Below are 27,005 nucleotides of genomic sequence, written 5' to 3'. Positions count from 1 at the left end.
AATGTCAGCATTGAGCATACAATACTGTGTATTCATCAACTTTCATGGGGTACCAATTTTCATGGATTTCATGGGTATAGATAAATGATAAATTAAGATGTTCAAAGAAATGCCAATTATCTATATGAAAGTATGCATACTTTACCAAAACCATAAAATCAAATATCCATGACAGTCACAATACAAATTTTCATTAACTCATGAAAAATTAGTACCCATGAAAATAAATGAATACAAAGAAGTACCATTTCATGATGTTCAAAAATTATTTGAGGATTAAGTCATATTTACTTTATATGTACATAAATTTTCTTTAGTTTCATATTTATAATAATTTTAACAATTTTTACTTTCAACATATTTTATTTTTATCCTGTTATTTATTATTTAGGTTTAAATTCAGAGTTAATTAGATATGCAAAATGTGTTTATCAAAAGAACTTCAGCTTAAGGATGTTTGCACCATGTTTAATAAAAAGAACTTTTACATGACTGTTATAATATAATAAATACTGTTGATAGTATCTAATTAACGGAACTTTAAAAATTAGAAAAAAAATAAATTGTCCATGTCTTTTGTTTTTCAAAATATTACTAGTGAGGCTGACTTTTATAAACATAATCTGTCATAACACATTAGTTACTTTTACAGGGTTTCAGAATCATCCACAATTGTGAAAGTTTTCAAAACTTTTTACAATCGGTATGAGCATTTTGTGTAAATATAATGTTGTGTGTAAAAACAATTCAGTATTTCTTACCCTACCTTTTATTGTTATGATGTTATATAAGAATTAAGATAAGAATATTTATTGTTCCAACAATTAGGGCCCCTTGATGTGCAGATGACATTTATACACACAAAACAATACACTTGATTTATAAAAAAAGTTGTTTTTATTTTACATTGAAATGAATGTATATGAAATGTTCATATAGCTATTAACCTTACCATCATACATTTCTTCATCCAATTTCAATTGTGTACATTTTATACCAGGCATGATCAGAACCTTAAAAAAATTAAAGCTCTGTATTAAAATGATATATTAAAATTCTTTTTAAAAATTTCAGCAGTAAGGGCAACAGTTGTGACAGACTAACTAAGGCAGTTAGCATATTGCTTTATTGATGGTCTGAGATTTTAAGTACTCAATTCTGAACCTCCACACAAATACTGTTAATATTCATACTGTATTGCTATCTTTAATATTATATAGATGAAATAACCCAGTGTGATTTAGTGAAAATTCTTTAAATCCTATCAAGGCAATTTATTAATGATAGAAAATACTCGGATATTTAAGTTTTACTATGCTGTGTGTCTGAATAACATTCTTGCATAGAACACTGTTTTATTGGAAATTACATAAGCTGCCTGTCCATGGCACATTAAAATATTTGTAATAAATTAAAACAGCAGAATTGTGAACAAAGGGAGACAACTTAAATTCAAAATAAATAATTTACCAAATGTACAAAAATGTGCTAGATACCATTTGATATTACATTTTAAATTCACATTTCTCATTTTAAGCAGTCTGATACCCATTAATGTTTACAAGCAACATGATATTCTTTTTGTGTATAACATGAACTAAATATACAGAAAAAAGGGGGGTTGGTTAGTGTTTGTATGCAGTCACTACATATTGTGCCCTTACCAAGTCAGACTAACTGGTTCATGTATTGATGTTTGTTTTTGTTTGTATATTTGTTTCATGAAAGAAGTCAGATGTTGATGTGGTCTGTTGTACTGTGCAGTATTTTCTGCAATATGTGTCATCACTTATAATGTATTTTGAATGTGGGGTCCAATTATTCCTAGCTTCTTATTTTTGTCCCAGTTAGACTAGGTTCAAAATTCCCTTGTATAGCATGGTGATGGTGGATGCATGGGCATGTAGGTGGTGAAGAGTGGTCCTTAATTTGTGCTATCAACTCCCTTGCAGTTTTCAACCCAAAATGCCTGAAAGTTCACAAGAAGATCGCACATAAAATAGTGCACCTATATGTTTGTCATAATTTGTCATAGACATGGGAAGTTACATTTTTTTCAGCAAAACTTATGAAATAGTGCCAAAGTTTTTGTATAATCTACTTCCATAGTTTTCAATGAGGATCCCTAAAACTTCAGAGGAAGATTGCACATATCTTGAAGTTGTGCACTAGCTATTATGGAATTATTGGAGGATTTAAAAACCTGGAAATTTTTATAATTTAAAAAATAATCTTCCTTATGTTTGTTCTCAGTTGTCTTGGGTATTAAAAAAACATTATACATTGATTGGTCCCAAATATTATCCCTCTTGGGCCTAAATTTTTGGTTGAAGTTACTGCTTCAAAGTGAGTCCTGAATTGTAGTTATCATTGATGTAACTCATACCAGTATTACATTTAAAGGCTAACTGTAAAAATATTGTACAGGGCAACAGATCACATAAGCTACCAGAGGCCTCAGTAGGACTTTATTATTTATATTTATATTTAGAAAGAAAAAAAAAATGCTTAGCACAGAGATGTTTTTTTTAGGAAATTATTTGCAGCCATTAGAAATCGTTGTTACAAGACTAAATTTTATGATTTGATTTAATATTTTATATTGATTGTGTAATATTTCAGAGTGAGAAAATCTCTTGTGAATACATCTCCAGTTTTGCCAATAAGATGTCCTTCTCCACAACAAACTCAAGGTAAGTTGTTGCGAATTCCTTATTTTACTGAATCAAGTCATATGCTATTGGTAAGCAAGAAGAGAAGAAGAATCAAATGAAGCAAACACTCTGTCATTCTCCCTAAAATTTAGGAAATGGACAGGTATATTTAGGTGTATTTCATAAGACATAAGTATGAAGTTAATTGGATATATTAAATTTTACAATAGTTTTGAGGCATTGATACATGTACTTCTATAGTTTTTAGTTTCCATATATATGCAGTTAAAATCAAACATGTTAACAAGAAAATGAAGGGGAAGATTGAACTAGTGAAAACAATATTGACAAAAAAGGATAAATGTATTTTTAATTGGAAATGGAGCTAAGAATTAAGAAAGAAGGTTTAAATCTTTTGATGTTATGTATTGCATGAAATCAGTCTGTGTTCAATCTTATTTACCATTCCATGATGTCAATTGAAAAAAGAAATGGATCATATTTTGCTGTCATTCGTTGGGTGTGCCTCAGTGACTGAATTGTTTAAGAAGGCTGTGATTTTGAATCCTGCTCGTGCAGGTGCACCTAACTTCAATTTTAATTGACTAAGACTGTCAGTTTTTCTCACGGAGGTCGGATGTTCTTCTCTGGGCACTCCCTATACACCAATAAAAACTGGTTGCCATAAAATAGCCAAAAGCAGTGCTTAAAAGTACACCAAAAATCAAATCATTTCATTTGTTGTGGTATTGTTTTTAAAATGAACAACCATTTCACATATATTTAGTCAAAGGAGTAGGTCCAGTAAGGCCCGATTATGGCTTCAAATTTCAAGTTCATCAGATGAAAGATTTTGAACACTTTTAAACTCTTTAAGTGTCTATTTCAGTTGATTCAATTAGCTTATGTGAAAGATTTTTACTGATTAAGTCATCAAAAACGCTCTGATTCATGCTTAATTTTTTGACAATCTATCAAATTTGCAAAAAAGAAAGTGGCCGCATCCGTGTTCATCCTTAACCTTTATATATGTTATGTATTATCATTGAATACAACTTACATTTCAGTATTAAGTATGAACACAAATGCAGCCACTTTCAGTTAAGACAGAAACCTTCAAAAAATTAACTTAAATGCTAAAATTGTGAAGATTTCTGTATTTTAGAATGAGTTAATGTTGCTATTACCCGATACACGTGCATTGTATTGTTAAAAAAACAGCCCATATTAATGTAGCAAAAGCGTTCTACTTTCAAATAAATAACTAACAGTTTACATTTTATCTATTTTGTAAAACTGCTATATTTTGGGGCCAAAAAGGGGTCTTACTGAACCTACTCCTTAACACAGGTGTCTAATGATTGAGTAGTTGAAAGGGAGAAAAATGTGGAAAAAAAAGAATTCAAGAAGAATTTGTCTCCCTTTGATTATCAGAAATTCATTATAAAGATCTTCTAATGTGTGTGTCAAATGCCACTTTTGATAATTGGCTTAATAATAGAGTAAAACTAAATTGACTTGAGCCTATTTTATAATGTAAAAGTGTTCTTGTTTCCAGTAAAGTTTATGGAATTACCTAAAACAGAAATCTGTATTGATTATTGATAACTTTAGACCTGTTTTGATTTATAGATAACAGATAAACTGACAGTTGTTTACCAGACAATGAGTTCTTTTATATGCATTCAGTATTTTTCTTTTTATCATGAATAGATGTTTATTCTAATGATAATGAAATATTGATACATAGGGGTATGGCTGCTAATTTGATTATTACTGTTATGATGTCAGCGATGTTAGTGGGTGATTACATCATACTAGGGGATAGATTTGTCATGTCAATTTTGATAATTGGAAAAAAGTGTTTTTAGATAAGAAATTATTGGTTTCTGAATAATTTGTAAAGAAGCATCACTTCTATTAAGATACATCATTATATGACAGCCTTGCCATTCCCTCTTTTATTTTGTGTGTATATGATTAACTTTTGTGTCTCATAATTTATACTATATCAGTATCAAGTGTAAATGCCTAATCCAGGAATATTTAGGAGTTGAAAGATTTGAATTTCAATTGGTAGACATGTGAAAACAAATTTCTTGTTAAAGGTTTCGGACATATGGTTTCATAGATTTAAGAAGATGAGGTATGAGTGCCAATGGGACAACTCTACATCCAAGTCATAATTTGTTAAAGTTTTATTAAAGGTCAAGGTACGGTCTTCAGAACTGAGCCTTGGCACATACTGAACACCAAGCTATAAAGGGCCCCAAAATTAGTAATGTAAAACCATTTAAACAGGAAAACCAATGGTCTAATCGATATTAAAAATGAAAAACTAGAAACACTTATAGTATATTATAGAAATGACCTTATAAAGCTGAGACATTGTATGTAAATGTAACAATGATGATTTCCTAATTCCACTGGAATCAGTAAGCAGATGGTCTCAGAAAAAATATAATCCAAAAACCATTAGACAAACATACCCATAATTATTCTATATTTCTTAAAATGACAGAAAATGTTGATGTAATGATATGCTCTTTACTTATACTATGATATTGATTTCTGTATACCATCTTAATTTACATGATTAGAACTCAGACAAATTATCGCTAAAACGAAATAACAACATTAATACAGAAATCTATACATAAAGCTTATTCTTAACCTTGGAATACTTAGGTTTCAAGGTATCACATGATAAATAATAGATCCATACACTTACAAAAACATGGATAGGCTTGCTGAGAAAGATATACATTCGTATATTTGTTATTTAAAAATGCAAAAATAAGGCCGTTAGTTTTCTCGTTTGAATTGTTTTACATTGTCTTATCGGGGCCTTTTATAGCTGACTATATGCGGTATGGGCTTTGCTCATTGTTGAAGACCATACGGTGACCTATAATTGTTAATGTTTGTGTCATTTTGGTCTTTTGTGGATAGTTGTCTCATTGGCAATCATATTCATACCACATCTTCTTTTTTAAACTTAAGTACTTTGATTTAGTCACAGTAATGTTATGTGCAAGCTCTTTTCATCGCCCATTCAACTATTAGTTAACTCTGTAAATGGCAGTGAATTTATACAAAAAAGAATCAGTTTCATTACAGCATAGACAACGGCAATACTTATGTTGATAAAAATACTGAATAATTTACTTTTAAATTGATTGTCATTGGATATCCTAACAGTGATTTTATGCTCACTCTGTCTGTCAGAGGCTTTCAAGGATTTGAATAAAATTATAAATGCAGGTTCATGAGAAGAAAGAAAAGAAAGTTTTCAACATTTAATTCAACACACAAGGTTTAGTTCTCTGCTAGTTATTCATATTATTTGATTTAAGCATTTAGAATCTTTGGTGACCTCCACAGTTTAAATGTCTATAATAGTTATCAAAGGTACTAGGATTATAATTTAGTACGCCAGATGCAAGTTTCGTCTACATAAGACTCATCAGTGATGCTCATATTGAAATATTTATAAAGCCAAATAAGTACAAAGTTGGAAGAGCATTGAGGATCCAAAATTCCAAATATGGCTAAGGTAATCTATGTTTTGGACAAAATAATCTGTAGTTTTTCGAAAAATTCAATGTTTTGTAAACTGGAAATTTATAAAAATGACCACATTAATGATATTCATGTCAACACCGAAGTGTTAACTACTTGGCTGGTGATACCCTCGTATAACAAGTATGATATAACAAGTGGACATTACAGATGAATGTTCACCTAATCTGACCCAGTCAATTGATAACCTCAGCGTGTCAAGTAATGGTCTTGTCTACCCAGTTATGAAAATGATTCAATATGGCACACGGCACACATCTCGAGAAATCATGTAGAACACTACCCAGATAAGACATATAACTGGAAGTGTATTGCAATTATGTTATGGCAAAGAAATTATTTGGCATAGCTTGTGCTTGTTAGAAAAAAAAATTTTTGAGGGGGGGGAGGAATTTCATAGAGGTGTATCAACACCTAATCATACCTTTATATTTATGCAGATACTGTTTTTCCATTCGAAAGTTTTCTTCCGTTAATGTCACTACTGATTGTCCAAAGATTAATTTACATTCAGTTGCTGCAAATGATTACTTTTGGAATGGAAAGTAGTATTTGCTTATTAATGTTGATTACATACTCAAGATTCTCCTAAGATCTCTGATTGAATAAATAACTGGTTGTCTTGAGTCAATAATACACATTTTTTCATTATTCTGATGCAAAAATACTTGTGCATTTTCATTAGGAATTGGTAAATATTCTCCATTTTTTGTGCCAATATATATATTTACTAAAGAAAAAACCCAGCTCATACAACTTAGTATGACCTTGGAAATGACAAGCAGTAATTATAGTCAATCAAAGATCTCAGGATTTATTTATTGAGGAAGTTACTTATATTAATTTAATGGAAGCAGAAGTTGTCTCTCCATCATGATCAGAATGTTCAGGCATCAATTAGTCAATTTTATTAACAGATGCTACTCACTTCCTTCCCCTGAAATTGTCAGCTCCTTCACATGAAAGGTTGAATGTCCATAAAATAAACAGGAGAGCGAAATGGGATTTAATTAATCTTTTGATATAGTTTTGAAAGTGGTTAGAGATCATTGTCCTCAAAGTAAAAGATTCATTGACCACTGAAAAAGATTTTTTTTTTTTAGACATTTTTAGATAAGATATAGAAGAGCATTTATAATAGTCTTTATCCTATCTTCTTATATCTATTTACCAGTCAATATTAATCACAACCATAATTGTAAATTTTCTAAGTTTTGTTTCTTGAAGCTTGATGATATTCATCATATATATATATCTGTATCTGATAAAAGTTGAACATGAGAAGGAAAAATGGTAGATATTAATAATTAACAGATTCAATCAATGATTAACGAAGTTACTATCACATAATCTCTGTGAAAACTTAGTAGGTTAAAGGCAATACAGTTATGACCACATGGTGTTGGAATGAACTCCCAGGTCACATTCAGGATCTTGCATTCTGTTATTGAATAATCTTGACTTATAAAAGAGATACATGTATAACATGTATATACAATGCTGCTGAAAAGGACAAAGTAGGAGAATTACTTCATGAGAGATAATTACAAGATCAATTACACCTTGATTCATTAGGTATTCCATTACTGTCCCTTTTAGCAGTTGTGTTATTGGATTTTTTGTCAGTATGCTAAAGTCAGCAGTATGAATTAGTTAAATAGAACGAGAATTGTACAAGTGACGGAAATGATCAGTTTGTTGTGTTAAAATTCACAGGGAAATTTTTCAATGTGAATGTGTGTTGTTAAGTGAAGAGAAGATTTTAAACAATGAGAAGTCTCTTCCTAACCAATTCAAATGATCAACAGGAAAGACATTGATTTATATTATAGGAGTTTTTCGTGTATTTTACGGATAATCTTTTGATAAATTGTAATTGGAAGATTTCTTTGTAATGATGCTTCTTCTTCATGCTGATTCTGACTGATTCCATAGAAACCATTCTGTGATTTCCTGACTTCGTTCTGATTCCTATGCAATAATAGGATTATATTTTTTATGTATGATTATGTGAAGGATGGATTAGAAGACATTCAAGAGTGTACAATACAAATTGTAGTAAACACAAACAAAGGGTGTTAATCTGTACAGTGCACTTTTAAGAAGGTTATTTACATGACAGAGGGAGTATATAGAATAGTATCACAACATGCTCGTAGTTAAAAATTAGTATTTGTAAGTGGCAGTATTTACGGAATAAGACAAGATGGATGATGATATATTATTGTTGAAGAGACTACATTGTCACAGTACTTGGTCCTCAGGGTCTGTGGAAAACCTGACCAGTTTAGGGGATAAAAACCGAGGGCGATCTCGATATAGGAAGCACAAATGTTTGTCATGGCTGGGTAGGTAAAATGGTTATCATGGTTTATATTAAACAGAAAGAATAAAAAAAAATAATTTTAAACAATAATAACAAAAATGGATACACCCTGTAATTTAAGAAGTTTAGATAATTAATCAAGGATATTTGAGATACAGTTGTATAAGCATTGGCACATCGTAATTATAATTATTTGGTTCCAGAGTCCACCCAATTATGCATTTGTAACTTATGCATAGTTCACATGTTACAGTTTTTTATTTTGTCATTTTTTGGTGAAAACCACTCATGTCAAAGTCTATACCAAAATCACTAAATATTTCCCATAAAAAAATAAGATTTATAATATCTTTGGTATTCACTGTTGTTTTTTTTTACCATAGATTACTTTATATTTGAAGTATCTTTTTATCATTTTGAGTTGAAGAATAAAAGCCCTGAAGCAATCATCAGAGGAAGATTATAACATAGAGAATACAATTTCAGGTTTACTAATCTTGGTACTGCAGATGTTATAGGTATCAATATTTATCATAGGATAGAAATACCAGCTGTTTTCATTCCAACCATGTACCTGGTGATTAAATAAGTTACTTGTTAAATATTGAACTTAATTAGTTCATGTTAGAATTTATATGTTACTTTACTGATCTTAAATTGGATAAGAAAGGATATTGGGCTGATACACTAAAGGTCTAAGTCTTGTATGAAGGAAGTTCAAATTTAGTCATTTAAAAAATCTATCTATGAGACATTGACTCATGATGTAAGGCCGGAATTTCCTTTTTCTAAACTAGCGGATCAAAAGATGAATCTCAATTGTATATAACAAGTCCAGTCATTTTCATTTCATATTGTAAAAAGTAAAAAGAGAAAACATTTTTAAAGTTAATTTGACAAATGGTTGACTGGCTTCATCTGCTAGAATGTCTAAACAAATAAGATAAATTAATAGTATCACAAAAATGACAAATTTTTCTATGAGTTAGAGACACAAATATAGGTTTAATTTACCCAGTTTCCAGTATAAAAAGATCATTTCAAGTAGTGGGATTATCACTTTGGTCATTAGAGAACCACTATACACAATGTTCAGATGGGATAAGGATGTGTTCACACTCCATGTTGTCATCTCAATTAACAAAAAATCTAATAAAACCATTTCAGTTAAGATGTAATGTCATGGTTAGGAATTAAGGATGCGTAGTAAGTAATGAGGGTACTTGTGAGAGACAAGTATGTGCTTTTAGGTTAAATCACTATTAAAAAGAGATATTTGACCAGTTGAACAATTTGATTTTATAAAACAAATTGCAATTTGGTCAAAATATTGAGTTGCAATTGGTGGAGAGCAACACTAACAGTCAAGTCACTGTTTAAATCAGCCAAATATGCTTTAGCTGGTCTAAAATCATTGGACTATCAATTATCAGTACTTATATTTATAATTATATCTTACAAACTAATATAAGTTTAGTATAGTTACAGTCGTTGTTTTAAGTCCTCTGGGCTTTTGTTTTTATGCCCCACCTACGATAGTAGAGGGGCATTATGTTTTCTTGTCTGTGCCTCCGTTTGTCCGTCCATTCATACTGCTTCAGGTTAAAGTTTTTAGTCAAGGTAGTTTTAGATGAAGTTGAAGTTCATTCAACTTGAAACTTTAATACACATGTTCCCCATGATATGATCTTTCTAATTTTAATGCCAAATGAAAGTTTTGACCCCCAATTTCACGGTCCACTGAACATGGAAAGTTATAGTGCGAGTGGGGCATCCATGTACTATGGACACATTCTTGTTTTTAAGGTGATGACTATATCTGTACCTCAATTAATCTTGCTTCATTGTAAACAAATAAATCTTGCGTCAGTGTAAACAAATAAATCTTCCATGTTGGTGTTAAAAGAGTTTGTTTTAAACATTAAGTTAATTATTTCTTCATTAACTAATTTATTTTTTAATAACTTTTCTAACAAAACAGTCTTGTATTGGAGTTAATAAGTGCCTTCAACAATAACAGTATCAGATTAAACAGTTGTATACAGTTTGCAGGGGGTAAACATGAAACATAAAAAAGTAATTTATTTAATATAAAACCAATTAATAAGTGTTGCTGGTCACACCTAATTTAGAATATATTCTTGATTACTATAAATTCCACATTAAACAAGACAAACGTCAAAATTGTATGATGAGTTTCTCGGTCGAACTGACTAAATAAGTCCCTGTATGGGAGAACTTGTGCCCAACATTAATATTTCATTGGAAACAGGATTCCATTGGGAAATTAGCATTATTTGAAATTGATTTTAAAGAAATTTGTCAGGCATATTCAATATAAGTTTCATGTTTAGATTATTGAGTAATTTCATGCATTAAATTTAATGTATTATTTTTTCTAGTACATATAAGAATAGTTGAAAAGGAAAAGGACATACTTAAATAGTAGGTATTGCCCCTGTGTGTAGGCATATTTGCTTATAAACAATAACAAAATTAGGTTATTTCATCATATTGTTTACAATACTGAACAGTTTATTCTTTTTATGTTGACCTTGAATGACCAAGGTGTTATATGGTATATATCTGATATATCAAAGATTTTCTACAATCTCTCTTAAAACTTATCCGAAATTTTTATTTATCCCTCACGGCTGGAGATGAAATTGTTTTCTTCTGATTGACATTAATATTCTTAATCTGAAAGAGAAAAAAAAAGAATTAAAGTCTGATTTTTAATATAAATTGCTCTTCCCCAAATTATGAAGCATTAAACTCTAATATAAGATGATCTTCCTCCAATTATGACTTGTTTGTGCACATAAACATGTTATGATGTCATCTATTTGTGCTTTTCCTGGTTTGTGGAATATTTCATTTATATATTTTTATGAACTTCATAACACCAGTTTGAAATTTACTGTAGTTATGATTTCAAGTAGATGGTGTATGCATTGAGTAATTTCTATCAAATCATCTCATAAAATTGAGAATGGAAATGGGGAATGTGTCAAAGAGACAACAACCCAAGTTACTTCATCATATTGTTCACAATACTGAACAGTTTATTCTTTTTATGTTGACCTTGAATACTACAATGGGAAACTGATGACAAAAGTATCGCCCTCTTAAATAAAACTCTTTTATAGTTATGTATATGAGTTTTGTATTAAACATGTAACATATCAATCTGGGTTTATTTTTTGTGCTGGAAACTTGATCAGTACATGTATTTGTTCAATGGACACAGGGGCAGATTCAGCCATTTATAAAAGTGGGCTTTTTTATCCAGGAAAATAGGGAGTTCAAACTATATGTCCCCATTCAAATGCATTAATCCTACAAAAAAGGGGCGGGGACATTCCTCTCCCTTGGATATCACTGGTCCAATTTAGTTATTACTAGAGGAATGTATCAAATTAAGTGTGAGAGGAATACAATTGATAGTGTGACTTCATTGTCATTTTCAAAGTGCACTTCTCCAATAAATTATGTCATCATATGTCCATTAACCTGATTGCATGTATAGAAGCAGTTGGAAGACTAAGTGCACATGAGGGGAAGCGTGCACATTTTCCATTATATTGTAGGATTAATTGCTCATAACATACTGTAGGGAGTACAGCAGAACTAATTTCTCATTCTTTACAAGAAAAAATTTTGCAAATTTATGTTGTAATTATTGGCAGCAATTGATATAATGATGAATCAAAGGTGATTATTGACAGAATTATCATGCTTTGAGTGGCATTCTGTGTGAGACAGAGAAAGAAGAGATTGTACTATTGATTTCTCTGTACAGATATTCGTAATATTTTCTGATATTTGATTGTTATTCTATCCTTCAAGTCACTAATTCATTTGGGATCCAGATTTTCAGATTTCCCTAGCTGTCCATTATGACAGATTAGTGGAAATTCTCAAGAAATTGAGAAACTGTTTTTATTTTTATAAATTACATCTGAGACTTGAGTCTGTCACCTCTACTAGATTTGAATCTCTTGCTATTTGGTACCGATAACTTGATTTTATCCTTTTTATATCAACATCATTATATCAACATTATAACACCAACATTATAACACCAACATTAGGAACACAAGAAAAATCACCAGGAAATTGTTAGTTTTTCTGTCTATTGTCTAAAATTGAAATAATAAATGTTGACTCTTGAATATATAAATATATACAAATAGAATAAGGCATGATATAGTTGAATGCTTAAAGTGTAAGCACACTTGGCCAATTGTCTTTCATCTAAAGTTTTAAAAAAAATCTTCTCCTCTGAAACTACTTGGTCAAATCAAACTTAAAAACTATAAAACTATTCAAAAAAAGCAAACGTGTCAGATGTTTAGACTCCTTGTTTCCCCCCTATGATACAGGGTTAAATACCACATATTTTTCATTTCATATAAGTCTTTGATAGCTCATAAAAGGTAATTTGAAAAAATTTAAGCAGATTTCAGATTTCTTTTCTTTTGATGTAAGACCCATATAATTCCAATGCAAATATACAGTAAGGTTAAAGGTAGAGTCAGCCTTTTCCTGCCATTTTTGATCAAATATCTCCAAAAGGAGTTTCATAACCTATCTATAGTTTTAGCTTATTTGTTTCCTTTTATATTGCTCTTTTGAATTATAGTATCAATTTTAAATTCTTGATTTTTATACGACCCCAAAACAATTTTGGGATCCTATAATGGTATGATGTCTTCGTCTGCGTCGTCGTCCAAAGAAACATTGGTTTCCGGATAATAACTTTAGTTTAAGTGAATATATCTTCATGAAATTTTTATACAACCGCAAAATTTGCGTCGTGTATTGCTATCACGTTGGCGTCGTCGTGGTCTGTGTCGTCGTCGTCTGCGTCTTCGTCGTCCGAATACTTTTAGTTTTTGCACTCTAACTTTAGTAAAATTGAATAGAAATCTATGAAATTTGAACACAAGGTTTATGACCACAAAAGGAAGGTTGGGATTGATTTTGGGAGTTTTGGTCCCAACATTTTAGGAATAAGGGGGCAAAAAGGGCCCAAATAAGCCTTTTCTTGGTTTTCGCACTATAACTTTAGTTTAGGTTAATAGAAATCTATGAAATTTTGACACAAAGTTTATGACCACAAAAGAAAGGTTGGGATTGATTTTGGGAGTTTTGGTTCCAACAGTTTAGGAATTAGGGGCCAAAAAAAGGCCCAAAAAAGCATTATTCTTGTTTTTCGCACAAAAACTTTAGTTTAAGTAAATAGAAATCAATGAAATTTAAACACAATGTTTATGACCACAAAAGGGAGGTTGGTTTTGATTTTGGGGGTTTTGGTCCCAACAGTTTAGGAATTAGGGGCCAAAAAGGGACCCAAATAAGCACTTTTCTTGGTTTTCGCACCATAACTTTAGTATAAGTAAATAGAAATCTATGAAATTTAAACACAAGGTTTATGACCATAAAAGGAAGGTTGGTATTGATTTTGGGAGTTTTGGTCCCAACAGTTTAGGAATAGGGGCCCAAAGGGTCCAAAATTAAACTTTTGTTTGATTTCATCAAAAGTTGAATAATTGGGGTTCTTTGATATGCCGAATCTAACTGTGTATGTAGATTCTTAACTTTTGGTCATGTTTTCAAATTGGTCTACATTAAGGTCCAAAGGGTCCAAAATTAAACTTAGTTTGATTTTGACAAAAATTGAATCGGTTGGGTTCTTTGATATGCTGAATCTAAAAATGTACTTAGATTTTTTATTATTGGCCCAGTTTTCAAGTTGGTCCAAATCGGGGTCCAAAATTAAACTTTGTTTGATTTCATCAAAAATTGAATAAATGGGGTTCTTTGATATTCCAAATCTAACTGTGTATGTAAATTCTTCATTTTTGGTCCTGTTTTCAAATTGGTCTACATTAAAGTCCAAAGGGTCCAAAATTAAACTTAGTTTGATTTTAACAAAAATTGAATTCTTGGGGTTCTTTGATATGCTGAATCCAAACATGTACTTGGATTTTTTATTATGGGCCCAGTTTTCAAGTTGGTCCAAATCAGAATCTAAAATTATTATATTAAGTACTGTGCAATAGCAAGAAATTTTCAATTGCACAGTACTCAGCAATAACAAGAAATCTTCAATTGCACAGTATTGTGCAATAGCAAGAAATTTTCAATTGCACAGTATTGCGCAATAGCAAGAAATCTTCAATTGCACAGTATTGTGCAATAGCAAGTATTTTCAATTGCACAGTATTGCGCAATAGCAAGATATATAATTGCACAATATTGTGCAATAGCAAGAAATTTCAATTGGAGTTATCTTTCTTTGTCCAGAATAGTAGTTGAATCATTTTAAATCAATGTTTTATACAATATACAATGTATATTCACTTTTACTACCAATTGATAAATTAAAACAATCTTTACCATTCAGTGATAACAAGCACTTTTTTTACATTTTGATATTTTATGATGCATTTAAATGAGTGATTATTGTTGCAAACTCCATGATAAATTTGAAATGAGATCGGTTTTGGAATAAAGGATAGGGGGATGTGAAAAAAAAATTGGGGGGGGGGGGGGGGGGGGGGGTCAATTTTTTTCATTTGAAATTTCATAAATAAAAAGAAAATTTTTCAAACATTTTTTTGAGAGGATTAATATTCAACAGCATAGTGAATTGCTCAAAGGCAAAACAAAAATTTTAAGTTCATTAGACCACATTCATTCTGTGTCAGAAACCTATGCTGTGTCAACTATTTAATCACAATCCAAATTTAGAGCTGAATCCAGCTTGAATGTTGTGTCCATACTTGCCCTAACCGTTCAGGGTTCAACCTCTGCGATCGTATAAAGCTGCGCCCTGTGGAGCATCTGGTTTCAGAAGGTTCAATACCACACAAGGAAGGTTGGGATTGATTTTGGGGATGATGGTCCCAACCGATTAGGAATTAGGGCCCAAAAGGGCCCAAAACAAGCATTTTTCTAGTTTTAGGTAGAAACTTGTGTAGAAGTATTTCAATTGCTCTGAAATCATACCGCAATGTCTAAAACTACAAGTAGAAGTTTTGGATACAGTTTAGGGGTTATTGGGCCAAAGTTTAGGTATTAACGTCCAAAAAAAGGGTACAAAACAAGCATTTTTCTAGTTTCAAGACCATTACTTATGTGTTATTGTATGGATCTCTCTGAAAATGTACCACAATGTACCATATAACAAAGGGGAGGCTGGGATTAAGTTTTTGGTGAATTGCCCAAAATATATAGGAATAAGGGGCCAAAAAGAATCATGTTTCTAGTTTCCAAACAATCATGACAATAACTTGTGTTTCAGTGTATGGATCTCTCTGAAATTGTACTACAAGGTTCAATACTGCAATGGAAAGCATGGAATGAGTTTAAGAGTTTTTGCTCCAAGGGGGTTTCAAAAAAATTCAAAATTTTGAAAAGTTTCCAGAAGAAATCTTAAATTGCACAGTATTGTGCAATAGATTTGTAAGATCTTTGACCACATTAATTTTGTGACAAAAACCTATATTATGTCAAATTTTTTATCACAATCCAAATTCAGACCGAATCAAGATTGAATATTGTGACCAAATTTGCTCCAACTGTTCAGGGTTCAACCACTGGGGTCGTATAAAGCTGTGCCATGCGGAGCACCTGGTTTAAATTTCATCTAAGTACATCCTTAAGTTTATGTTTTGCCCTTGAAAATAAAGCTCTTGCAGAGAAGGTATTATAAAGTTTCGTATAAACAAAGGAAAATGCAAAAAACTATGGAATATAAATGATGTCATAATGAGTAAATTATTCATGAAAATTAATAGGTATGCTGATTTAAAGTAGAGACTTGAATCCATATTTCCTTGTGGAAACAGTGTGCACAGCAAAATAACAAAAACATTAATTTCAGAGATACATGTATATAATATACACATATATAAAGTATTAATTTTACAGTAATCTTTAAGATATGTTGGATTAAAAGCTAGAATTGTTAAATAAATGTGGAATTGAAAAATAATAAGCATTTGTAGATTGTTTGTTATTTATTCATCATAAAGAATTTCTAGGGGAAAAATTTTGTGTGTTTCCATTAAAAAATTCCTTGTTTAAATGTTTTTCCAAGTATCATGCTTCTATAGTTGTAGAATGTATCATGTTGGATTTTCCTAGTAAATATTGACACTCTTATGTTAGTTGGCATTAGAGTGTCACCTTTCTGATTAATAACTACGCCTTGACATTATTGTCTGTTTTCAGTTTGAAATATTGTATACTAGCATCTTCTACATCTCTGCTAAAATGTGCTTTTATGTGTAGTATTCTTTCATTAATCTTTAAAAACAATTATGTCTGATTAATGTCTTTAATAGAGGACAAAGATTGGTTGATAATATTTGGTAAATGACTTGTTTGTTTCATTTTGAACATCAGGAAACTCCTTGAGCAGAAATTGACTACATTAATTGTGAACTGATATGGCAAATTGTTTTCAGTATTTAGATTGATTTGTTTATTTTAATTACATTTTGGAATACCTAACGCATGATTAAAATGAATAAAGGTTCTGTCGCTTGCAGAATAAATCTCATTTCTTATTTTTCTACCCCTTTCTTTAGAATAAAGTTTGCCCCACCTTCCTCTTTTCAAAAAGAAGAGTTGACAGAGGCGGATTTAGAGGTTTTTTTTATGGGACCCTGCCCCCCCCCCCCTGTTTTGTTTGGAAAATTGGTTTAATATATTGGGAATCACTGATGCATGACTGGAGTAGCCCCCCACCCCACACAGGTTGAAGACAGAAAGTGGAAAGTTGATATCTTCTGAAAAAAATCTTTTGAAATAAAATATATAATTCTAGATTTTCATAATGTTTATTGTCATCTATGCTTATCACAGCAGGATTATCAAGGTTCGAATTGAAAGCTGTTTCAATTAGAATAATCATTTTCATGTTTTCACAAAAAAATATTTCCAGTCAAACCTTTTGAGACTTGGGACTTAAAAGTTGTCTTTCATCATCAGTCTGATACAGAAAACTAATCAATGTTAATCTCATGTTTGTATATCAAAGACTGCATTCCATTTGAAATTGAAATTGAATACATGTTTCATTTGCTGATATTGAATATAAATTTCACACCATGTTTTCAAATACTTTCTTGTATGTCACAGACAAAGTAACAATATAAGCATGCATATTTTGTGTTTAACCAGGAAGTTGTGAGAGTGAGACAATTTATTGAAGTATTTGTTGGAATTCTTTACTTGTTATATCCTTTTGATAGAACCCTAAATCAGGGACCTCAGTTGCAGAGTGGTCTTAGTAGTTCATCTTAGTGATCGCTGAGTTTGTATTATATAGTATCATGTTTAATGAATTGTTCTGATCTGTCAAAACAATGTTTAGAAAAAGGATGAAAAATTATATAATTTGGTTGTTGCTATATTCCCAAGTAAGATGGTTAAACATGTAAATAGACAATTCACATGAGATGAATTTTAAATCATTAAACACAAATCTGTATTCAAGCATACAGTGAAATCTTTTGTCCTATCAATTCTGTAAAACAGTTATATATTCTGAACATGTAGTTGTAAATATCATTGTAAATGTGTTATTTCGTGGTACAGATTTACATAATTACGTTAAGTATTGTAATAAGGAGAAGTGACTGATCACATGATGTATTTCTCTAGAGAAATTATGTCTTTGCTTAAGGAACAAATTATTTGCGTTGACAATTCTTTTTTTAAAACTTAGCCCTGTAAAAAACCAATTCAACATGACAATAATTTTTCATCATAAAAAAAAAACGTTTTCCTTTGAATCCTTCTGTCAGGATTTTCAATCGAAAGGCTGATGTAAGGCAATTATCTCAAGCATTATACAACCAGACTAACCAGTACCAGGTATTCTTAAATAAAGAAAAAAAAATGAATATTAGGTTTTTGATCTTCCTGTCTTAAAAGTGAAATGAGGTCCTTGTGATTGCCATTGTTATTCAAAGCACTATAGGGTTGGTAGAAAGCTGAAGTTAACCTAATTGGAAAACTAGTACCTGCCATTGCTTTATCTTTTTGAAGTTGTGTATATATGGTTTGCTTTTAAATAAATTGATTAGAAAATGTTAAATTTTATCAAACATTATAAAGAAGTGAATAAACTGAAAAGGTTTTGAAATGAAAAATGGACAGAACCACATTGTTTACACTTGCATATGTGTACACAGAAGAATCGATTATGCAATGAAAGCTTTTATTCATTTTGAAAATAAATAATACAGAAAATAGTTCCCCAGGTGGTTGTGGTTTGCCCACACAGTACTGCAGACTACACTAGGAATTCATAGTACATGTACTTGGAACTCACACACTTGACAATTGAATAATAGATGTGTTCATTCTGCCTTAAACTAGAAATATGAATCTTCTTAAGAGAAGAAGCAGCCTATCAGAAATAGGAGAACCTAATTGGTTTTTGATGAGTTTTAAATCATGTCTTCTCAGTACATTTGTAGTTGCAATGTTTTTATGAAATATACATGCAGGTCACAGCTGACTTTGTACAGTGATGCAATGTTCTTATGAAATATATTTATCTATTTCTAGGTCACAGCCCACATGATAGTCCCAGAAATATGTCCCCAAGTACTCATGGTAGTTTTGCTTTCAACTCAGCGCATAACCAAGTTAAAAAGTAAGTATATTTAAAACAATTAAAATAAAAAGATAAAAAACAACTTTTGAGGCCATACCAAAAAGGAATATTAAATGGAATAAAAGAAACTTTGAGATGGATGAAAGCCATTTAATGTAATGCCAATTCACTGATTGATAATCCTCTAATAAGAACTATTTCTTCCACATTCTCCCGTTGATCTGATGATATCTGTACAGAATTATTTTACTTACTATGCAATAAATGGATATTTTATGAGTGAACCTGATTGGCAAAGGAAACATAGTCCAGTTGTTCAGGACATCAGAATAACCCATTTTCTGTAATAATGGTAAACTTATTGTTTTATGATGCCATATTTTATCTGCAATGACAGACATTGCCATTTATGGGTCATTAAATACTGTCTGTACATTACATTTTGTCAGAATTCAACCAAAAGTCTTGAAAAAAGGTGTAAAATATGGATGACAGACTATATATTGACTACAACATGTATTTAAGATATTTTTGTCATTTGGTTGATATCTCAATGAAGTAGACCAAACATGTATTTTATTCATACAAGACCTTCTCTGCCCTAGACCAACACTCTTATCTGTTTTAGCTTATTGAATTTAGATTTCTCTATAGAAAAAATATATTGACTAGTTGTCTGTACTAGATTGAGATACTGAAGCGTGATGTATTTATCTAATAAGCAGCTGCAATCAATAAACATGTTCTTAGGTTGACATTGCTTAGTATTCAAGATGTGTTTTGTCAGGAATACATTTTACAATCAGAAATACTATTCATTTTCTCATGTACATGTTTTTCAATGCTCACTGAAAATTGTCACTTATAACTGAAAAAAAACCAGTGTTAACATTATTTGTATAAATGTATCATAACACAAACTATGAAGGTAAAAACAGACCTAACAGGTGTATTTCTGCAGTCCTTTAAAATGGTATCAATGGAACACGAGTACAGTATAACGTAATGAGTTGAGACTAAACTCACCAAATGATGGAATAAACATTACGAAAAGTAGAACTTTACAGGACAGTAGAAACACAAAAAAAGAGAGTAATTGTGTATGCTGCACATCATTCTTTGATACACATGATAGCAATTTGAAAAAAGGAAACATTGTCAAAACACTTCAATTACAAACTACTATTGCAAAGTTTTTATTATTGCAAAAAATGCGACAGGGTTATAATCGCAGTAATTGGAACTCAGAATTTGAAATTTTTTATAAATCAAACAGGATTTTTCTGAATATCGCAAAAATTAAAATCTCATTTAGTCTAAAATGAAAAAAATTGCAATAATAAATGCACCCAATAGCTTCTGAATTTACAGTATATAAATATAGAAAAAATTTGTAAAACAACTAAGCAAAATGCATTAAAGAACCAATTTCTAACCAAAATGATACATTTATGTTCATGCAGAAGATTTATGTTTGCTACATTCCATTGAATCATCACACAATTAAGTGTGGTTTCTATATTATAGTAAATTTTGACTTTACTATGTATATTGGCAATTAAAACACATCATGATCTTCCATTTTATATAGATATCCTATGTGGGATATGGGCTCTGCAGAGCCTCTAGATAAATTGTATCAGCTAGTTTGTATGCCATTTATGATAAACTAGTTTAATTTCCCAGTTTCAAACTATGCTACCATGCCTTTTCTTTCAAGACAACAGGAATCATATTTGTCGATGAAAGAAACCATATTAAAAGAACTCTCTTGACAGCATAAATAAAGGATAAATTGAAAGCAAAAATGAAAATAAGTTGATATTAAAGCTAGTGGGAAATCATATTTCTTATTTTCCACTGCAATATCTTGGCCAATTTCACCGAGATCTTATTACCACAAAGGCCGATACATTGATTTCATTTAGAATTCTTATAATGAAATGAAAAAAACATTAAAATGTGAGTTCCATTGAGAAAACTATTCTATTTTCAAATAGAATAAATGTCTGTCTTATTGACCTTCACCCCTCATATCTTCCAATACTCTTTTAAACATTATAGGAATGCTGATTTGGAGAGCCTTTATAAAGATTTCTCATTTGGAGCTGATCGAGTTGCAAAGGTGCTGGCTACATACCAGGTGAGCAATACAAGCTCTAGTTGAATTTGTCATTTATTATTTCAGATGTGATGGTAGACGCTGGTCTTTTGCCTCCTTGCCATCTTCAGGTTACGGGACAAACACGCCATGTAGCAGTTCTAATGTATCGGTAAACATTTATGTTGTACATCTTCTACATCTTCTTCTATGGATAAATTCAATATAATTCTTTCATAAACCAGAGTAGTATACTCTACCTCTGTAATAAAAGATGTAATCAAAATGGAAAAAATACTTATAATCACTTGTTGTAGCATTGTAAGCAACTTTGAAAGGATATTAGAAAAATCATGAAATATTGAGGCACACATTTGCTTATCTTTCATAGTTTGTCAGAGTGTTGATTCAGGAGAAGTTAAATCTTTTAAACGAATTGTAAAAAAACTGCCTGAATGGTAGTATGCTTGTTTTGAGTGCCAGTGGTCAAGGGTTTGATTCACAGTTGGGTCAAACTAGACAAATTTAAACTTGCTGTTTCTCTGCTTAATTTGTGCTAAGAATACAAGATGTATAAATAAGAGCAAAGACTGGATGGATCTCAGTCAGAATAATTATCTGGGTAGAGAGACATGTTTTCTATGTGAACTAGCACACTAAAAATCAGCATACTACAAAAACATTTCGTATTTATTCTAAGTCAAAATGTTGTCATTCTCACATGCATGTAATATTTCACACTGGACGTTTAACAACAATCCATCATTATTGTCTATGTCAGAAATATATTAAATAAATAACAAGTGGTTCAGGTATATATGTGATCCGATTCTGATTTGTAAGAGTTCAAAGTGTCTAAAGATTTTACTGATAGGGCTTAAGATTTAGGAGACAACTGTGTTGTATTTCAAGCTCCAGGTATTTGTGACCATCAAATCACCAATTGATGCTGACAGAGATTAAAATACAATATTGATATCTCCTTTCTTATGAAACTGACAGAAAACTTCAAATCATACATTTAAAATCTGTCAGACTTCATCTGCGCTTGGAATTACTTTTCATAGCATCAATTCACAATTGATGTCATGAGATTTTGTGACATTGTTCAATCATAATGAACCTTACAAACAACGTTGCATTAGAATCTGTGATTGAGAGTGCTTCAGTTAATAATGTGATTAATAATGTTTGTTTTCAGTCTCAGTACTCATCACAGGAGAAGTTAAACCAGTTACCATACCACCCTAATAATGAGGACCTGGGTCTTTATGCTAAGCATTTCAGTGGTCCCCATGAAGGTCACATGATAAGCCTAGACGACAACGATGGTCGACATTCTCCACTGTCGCCCTTTCAAAGACCTCGATCTAGAAGCCTCAGGTGAGACAGGTTCATTCAATCCCTACTGTTATAATGTCATTCCACAAATTTGAAAATGCAAGTAGATTAGTAAGCATGCTACTAAAAGCTTAAATTGTACAAATTATAGGGAAAGGATGTGTTTACGCAGATCAAAAATACAGTATGAAATAAACAAGATATAAAGTGATTGGTACATTGTCATTCTGTAGATTCATTATTTGTTGGGTACCTATTTTTGTTGAGAAAAGGAATCACACACTTAGATAATCAGCAATATGCATTTTACCTATCGGCTTGTGTAGAGAATTTATCTAAAAACACCTTATGATTTATCAACTATCCATATTATATAATTCAATGTTTCATGAATCTAAAAAAAATGGTACCAATGAATATAATGAATTTACAGTATGCCAGGTTGTTTTTTAATCATTGATTATGTATCTGGTCTGAAATATTGTCCATTTATCTTTTGCTATTTGACATTAAATATTGTCAATTTCTATGACCGAATATGATTTATGTGCATTTTGGCTTTCTTAATCAGACATCTGTAATCAATATAAAACTCCTTCTATACAAATCATTGTCACACTAGGTTTTGTCCATAAATCTAATGAAAGGATCATATTTAGGAAATGACATTGCTCACTACAGAGTGCAATCACGTCATTCATGTATTTATGGCACATTTTCTAAAACAAGAAATAATTTATGAAATCTTTTGGTTTGATTTTGACTTTTGGAAGAGAGTTGATATATCCTCTTTTTAGACATTTCCAGCAAACCATATGAAAACCATAAATTATTTCCCAATTTAATAAGCTAATGTATATGATAAGTAAAAAAAATAATCAGTAAATGGCACTAAAATCACCTGATCTCACTAAAGATCTTACATAGTCATTAGCATACATACATCCTCATAACCAATGTTCTGCATGTTAGAGAGAAAAAAACAAAACATAAAAAATATGTAAACCATATAATTTTACACAAATGTATTGACATTTCGGAAAGATTATTTTATGGCAATTAATTTTATACAATTAAAATTTCATAATTCTAATTTAAATTTTCAAATTTGATACACAAAAGCTCATTTAAGCTAAAACAAATTTAAAAGACTAAAATGAATAGTTCCATGCATAAATGACAGTCACAGTCACTTTTTCAATGCCAAAACAAAGATTTTTCTGTCTTTTGCTTCCTGGAACACTGCTTTGAAATAACAATAAAATTCTAAACTGATTTCTAGATTTGTCTCAACTATATTTCTGCAACCTGCATTAGTTTTAAATGAGCTTTTAACTTTAAGTTCCTTTGAGCACAACTGTAGCTTATGATAGATCACTGAATAATTTGATTAGTAGAAATGATTAATTTACACCCTCCATTTTGCTTTTGGTGAACAGTTTATCCTGGCTTGCCTTGATTGAGTAAGACATTTATCTATTTATGTATACATGTATATGTATGCTTATTTATGCCTTCCTATGCTTTCTATAGTTCTGCACACTTATTTGGATACGGAATTGTAGTTCTAAACTGCTTCCACAAAAATTACGATCGCTTTCTACGACTACTATTTACTAATTTATGACTTGTTTTTCACGTTATTAAGAACATTGGCTGATGTTAGTATTTTGTGCACAAAGATAGGGTTAAGATTTTTTTATTTAGAAACACAAATGTAATTTTATGAATGTGATGTTGCTGTGTTATATATTTGTCTATGGCAAATACTGTTGTTGGAATGCCTCTTGTTGTAATGAAAAAGCCAACTTTATCCTGAACTTGCTTTGACTCTCCTTTTAAAGAATGCTAATGGGAGTTTTGTCATGAACAAGGCTGACTATGTAAAGACTTCTCAGAACTGTCTTAAGAAAATTAAACAAAAATTACCATGATATTAAAATGCATGTTCAGAAATCTCATGTTTCCTTTGAATTTGTTGTTCATACTTGTATGGTGTATTTAAAATGATTCTCAATATCTGATGTAACTTTCTATATTTACAGTATATAGTGATAGGATTTTGTAGTGTTGATACTTGTAACTTTGCAGGGATTTATTTTCATATTATTTATTTTACACGGTGTTGTCAAATTCATTTAAATACTAATTCACTAATTTTGGGACATAATATCAAAATAAATCTCTGGCAATTAATAGTTGCTAGGTTATATTTAACTTTAATTTATTATTGAAATGGACTGAGAAATATTGAATCATAAGTAAAATATCCGTCTTGAAATAGATGAACAACAGGTCCTAATAATAACTCTTAATCACTGTTGCAGTAACATGTGATACTATTCATCTGATCATTTACACTTATATGCATGTATATTAACAATGTTTATATTTCAAATTGTATCATTTATAAATTTATTTCAATACACTTTTTATTCAGTTTAAGTAGCAATATTAATTTTGTAAAGATAATTTAGCTTTCATATAATTTGTTGTATAATGTCTTTGATAAGTTATAGTTCTTCTTATTTTGCTGTTCTTGCTTAAATTTTAAAATCTTGTTTAAAAGAATAGTAATTCAGATAAAATTTATGAGAAGATTTTTGATGATAATATTTCCTTGTTATTGTAGTACTCCAGGGGCTTCCCCAGGGGGAGATGAAATAGTGATGATGAATGGTGTATACAAAGACAGATTTCCGAAGGTAAGAATCTTATTAAAGATGAGATATTCCTGTAGGATTCCCACCTGTTTATTTGTTACCTGAACGTTGCTGTGAACTGTGATAGTCTTGTCACCCTTCACTTTGGGTGAGAAAGTCTTCACACTCTTTACCAACAGTTTAGGTATTCTTAAAAATCTATTGGAACATTCTGACAAGGGATGAAATAGAAACATCAGAAAAACTACAAGACTTGGAATCTCATATATCCTTATGTTCCTATCAAAACTTTGAATGCAAAATTACCCATAGAAGCAACTGTTCTAGTTCTAGGTATGTCTGGTTATTGGAGAATTCTACATTTTACACTTCATTGTCAGAAATTGTCTTTTCTTAGAATCCTTGGTTTTCTATACGTCAAAGTTGTACTAGTTTGGAATATTTTGAATTTGATTGGGAGGGGGGAAATGATGTGTATAAATCGTTATTGTTGAATATAATCCCAAGCATTTATACAGCCCTAACACAAAAAAACAACATCATGTCTGCTTTATCTGAATTGAACTTTGACTATATAATATGCAATATAATAGGAATATTGAATACTGTTTGTATTGTTGTAGGCCACATCACAAATGGAAGAAAGGCTGAGGAATTTCATAGATCTCCACACTAAAATGGAAACCAACCATGAATGTGATGCTATATCTAGATTCCTACATAAACAGGTGTTAGAAATGGCAAAGAATACCCTGGAGAAATCAGAACAGAAACAAATTACAAGTTCCTACTTCTATGAAGTTTCTGAGAGTCTAGAAAAGCTAGTCGAGGATGTAAGTTTTGCATGTAATCACAGGTGTACAAGTTTTATAAATGGCAGAATGTTTTATTTTTAATGTGAATTTGTAGTATTTCAAATGTAAATATTGAAAAAAAAAATACTGATCTGGTAAAAATACATTATTTGGAAGTGGATTCAAGTTCTTAACCATCAAAGTTAGTTTTGTGGTTTTCTCTGTTGCAAATCAACAGCTTTTGCTGAAGATAATACATTATTGATACAAGTGTATTTAGAGAGTCTTATAGAATATTATTGTGTGCCTATGTTTGTATTCTAATATAGTGTGGTACTCATTTTAAACAGGCTAACAAATAAATCTTCCTATATATCATTGAAGTAATAAATGTAGTTGACAAGAAATGAATAAATATTTGTTTCCATATTAGGCTGAAGAAAAAGAAGAAGAAGCATATAATTATATCTACCCTTTGATCAAGAAACTGTTACTTATAATATCCAGACCAGCTCGCTTGTTAGAATGTTTAGTAAGTATTAAAACATATGCTTTACTAACTTAGTCTGTATTTCGTGCATAGAATATAAGTTTGCTAGTTTCTTAGATGATTTAGGAATTTTTTATTTTCTGTTCTAGATTGAGAAACAGACTGCTCTTTTAAAAGGCAGAAAACAAAAGTGACCTTGAAGGAAGGTCAACCCAGTAAACAAGGAAACTATTCACTTCCTTTATTGTTTGTATACACTCAAGTATATAGGCAACAAGTGTTTCAAGTCTTTATAAATATCAGCAGTACTTGTATGAGGTTATGATGAAATGGGAAAGGGGGAATTCACCAAGCATTTATCTCGTTTTGAGCTGAGTACAAAAATAAAATAATCACTAATGGTGTATTTACT

The 27,005-nt window shown here is 30.8% G+C and overlaps 1 protein-coding gene across 4 annotated transcripts in view; it reads left to right on the top strand.

Moving 5' to 3' along the window:
* LOC134687982 (microtubule-associated serine/threonine-protein kinase 3-like) overlaps positions 1–27,005 on the top strand; it is a 69,021-nt gene that overhangs the window by 20,948 nt on the left and 21,068 nt on the right. For 2 of the 4 annotated variants that reach the window (XM_063548450.1, XM_063548471.1), the window contains 8 exons: positions 2,623–2,693; positions 19,156–19,243; positions 21,393–21,477; positions 22,507–22,688; positions 24,086–24,109; positions 25,279–25,351; positions 25,933–26,142; positions 26,537–26,635. In XM_063548450.1, the coding sequence (XP_063404520.1) occupies positions 2,623–2,693; positions 19,156–19,243; positions 21,393–21,477; positions 22,507–22,688; positions 24,086–24,109; positions 25,279–25,351; positions 25,933–26,142; positions 26,537–26,635 (832 nt within the window). Of the gene's footprint in view, positions 1–2,622; positions 2,694–19,155; positions 19,244–21,268; positions 21,348–21,392; positions 21,478–22,506; positions 22,689–24,085; positions 24,110–25,278; positions 25,352–25,932; positions 26,143–26,536; positions 26,636–27,005 lie in introns of all 4 variants that reach the window. The other 2 variants (XM_063548457.1, XM_063548464.1) reach the window with 2 other exon arrangements.

This window comes from Mytilus trossulus, chromosome 1, assembly GCF_036588685.1.
Source record: "Mytilus trossulus isolate FHL-02 chromosome 1, PNRI_Mtr1.1.1.hap1, whole genome shotgun sequence".
Classification (NCBI taxonomy): domain Eukaryota; kingdom Metazoa; phylum Mollusca; class Bivalvia; order Mytilida; family Mytilidae; genus Mytilus; species Mytilus trossulus.
Note: the sequence above shows the minus strand (reverse complement) of the source record. Positions and strands in the feature narration are given on the sequence as shown.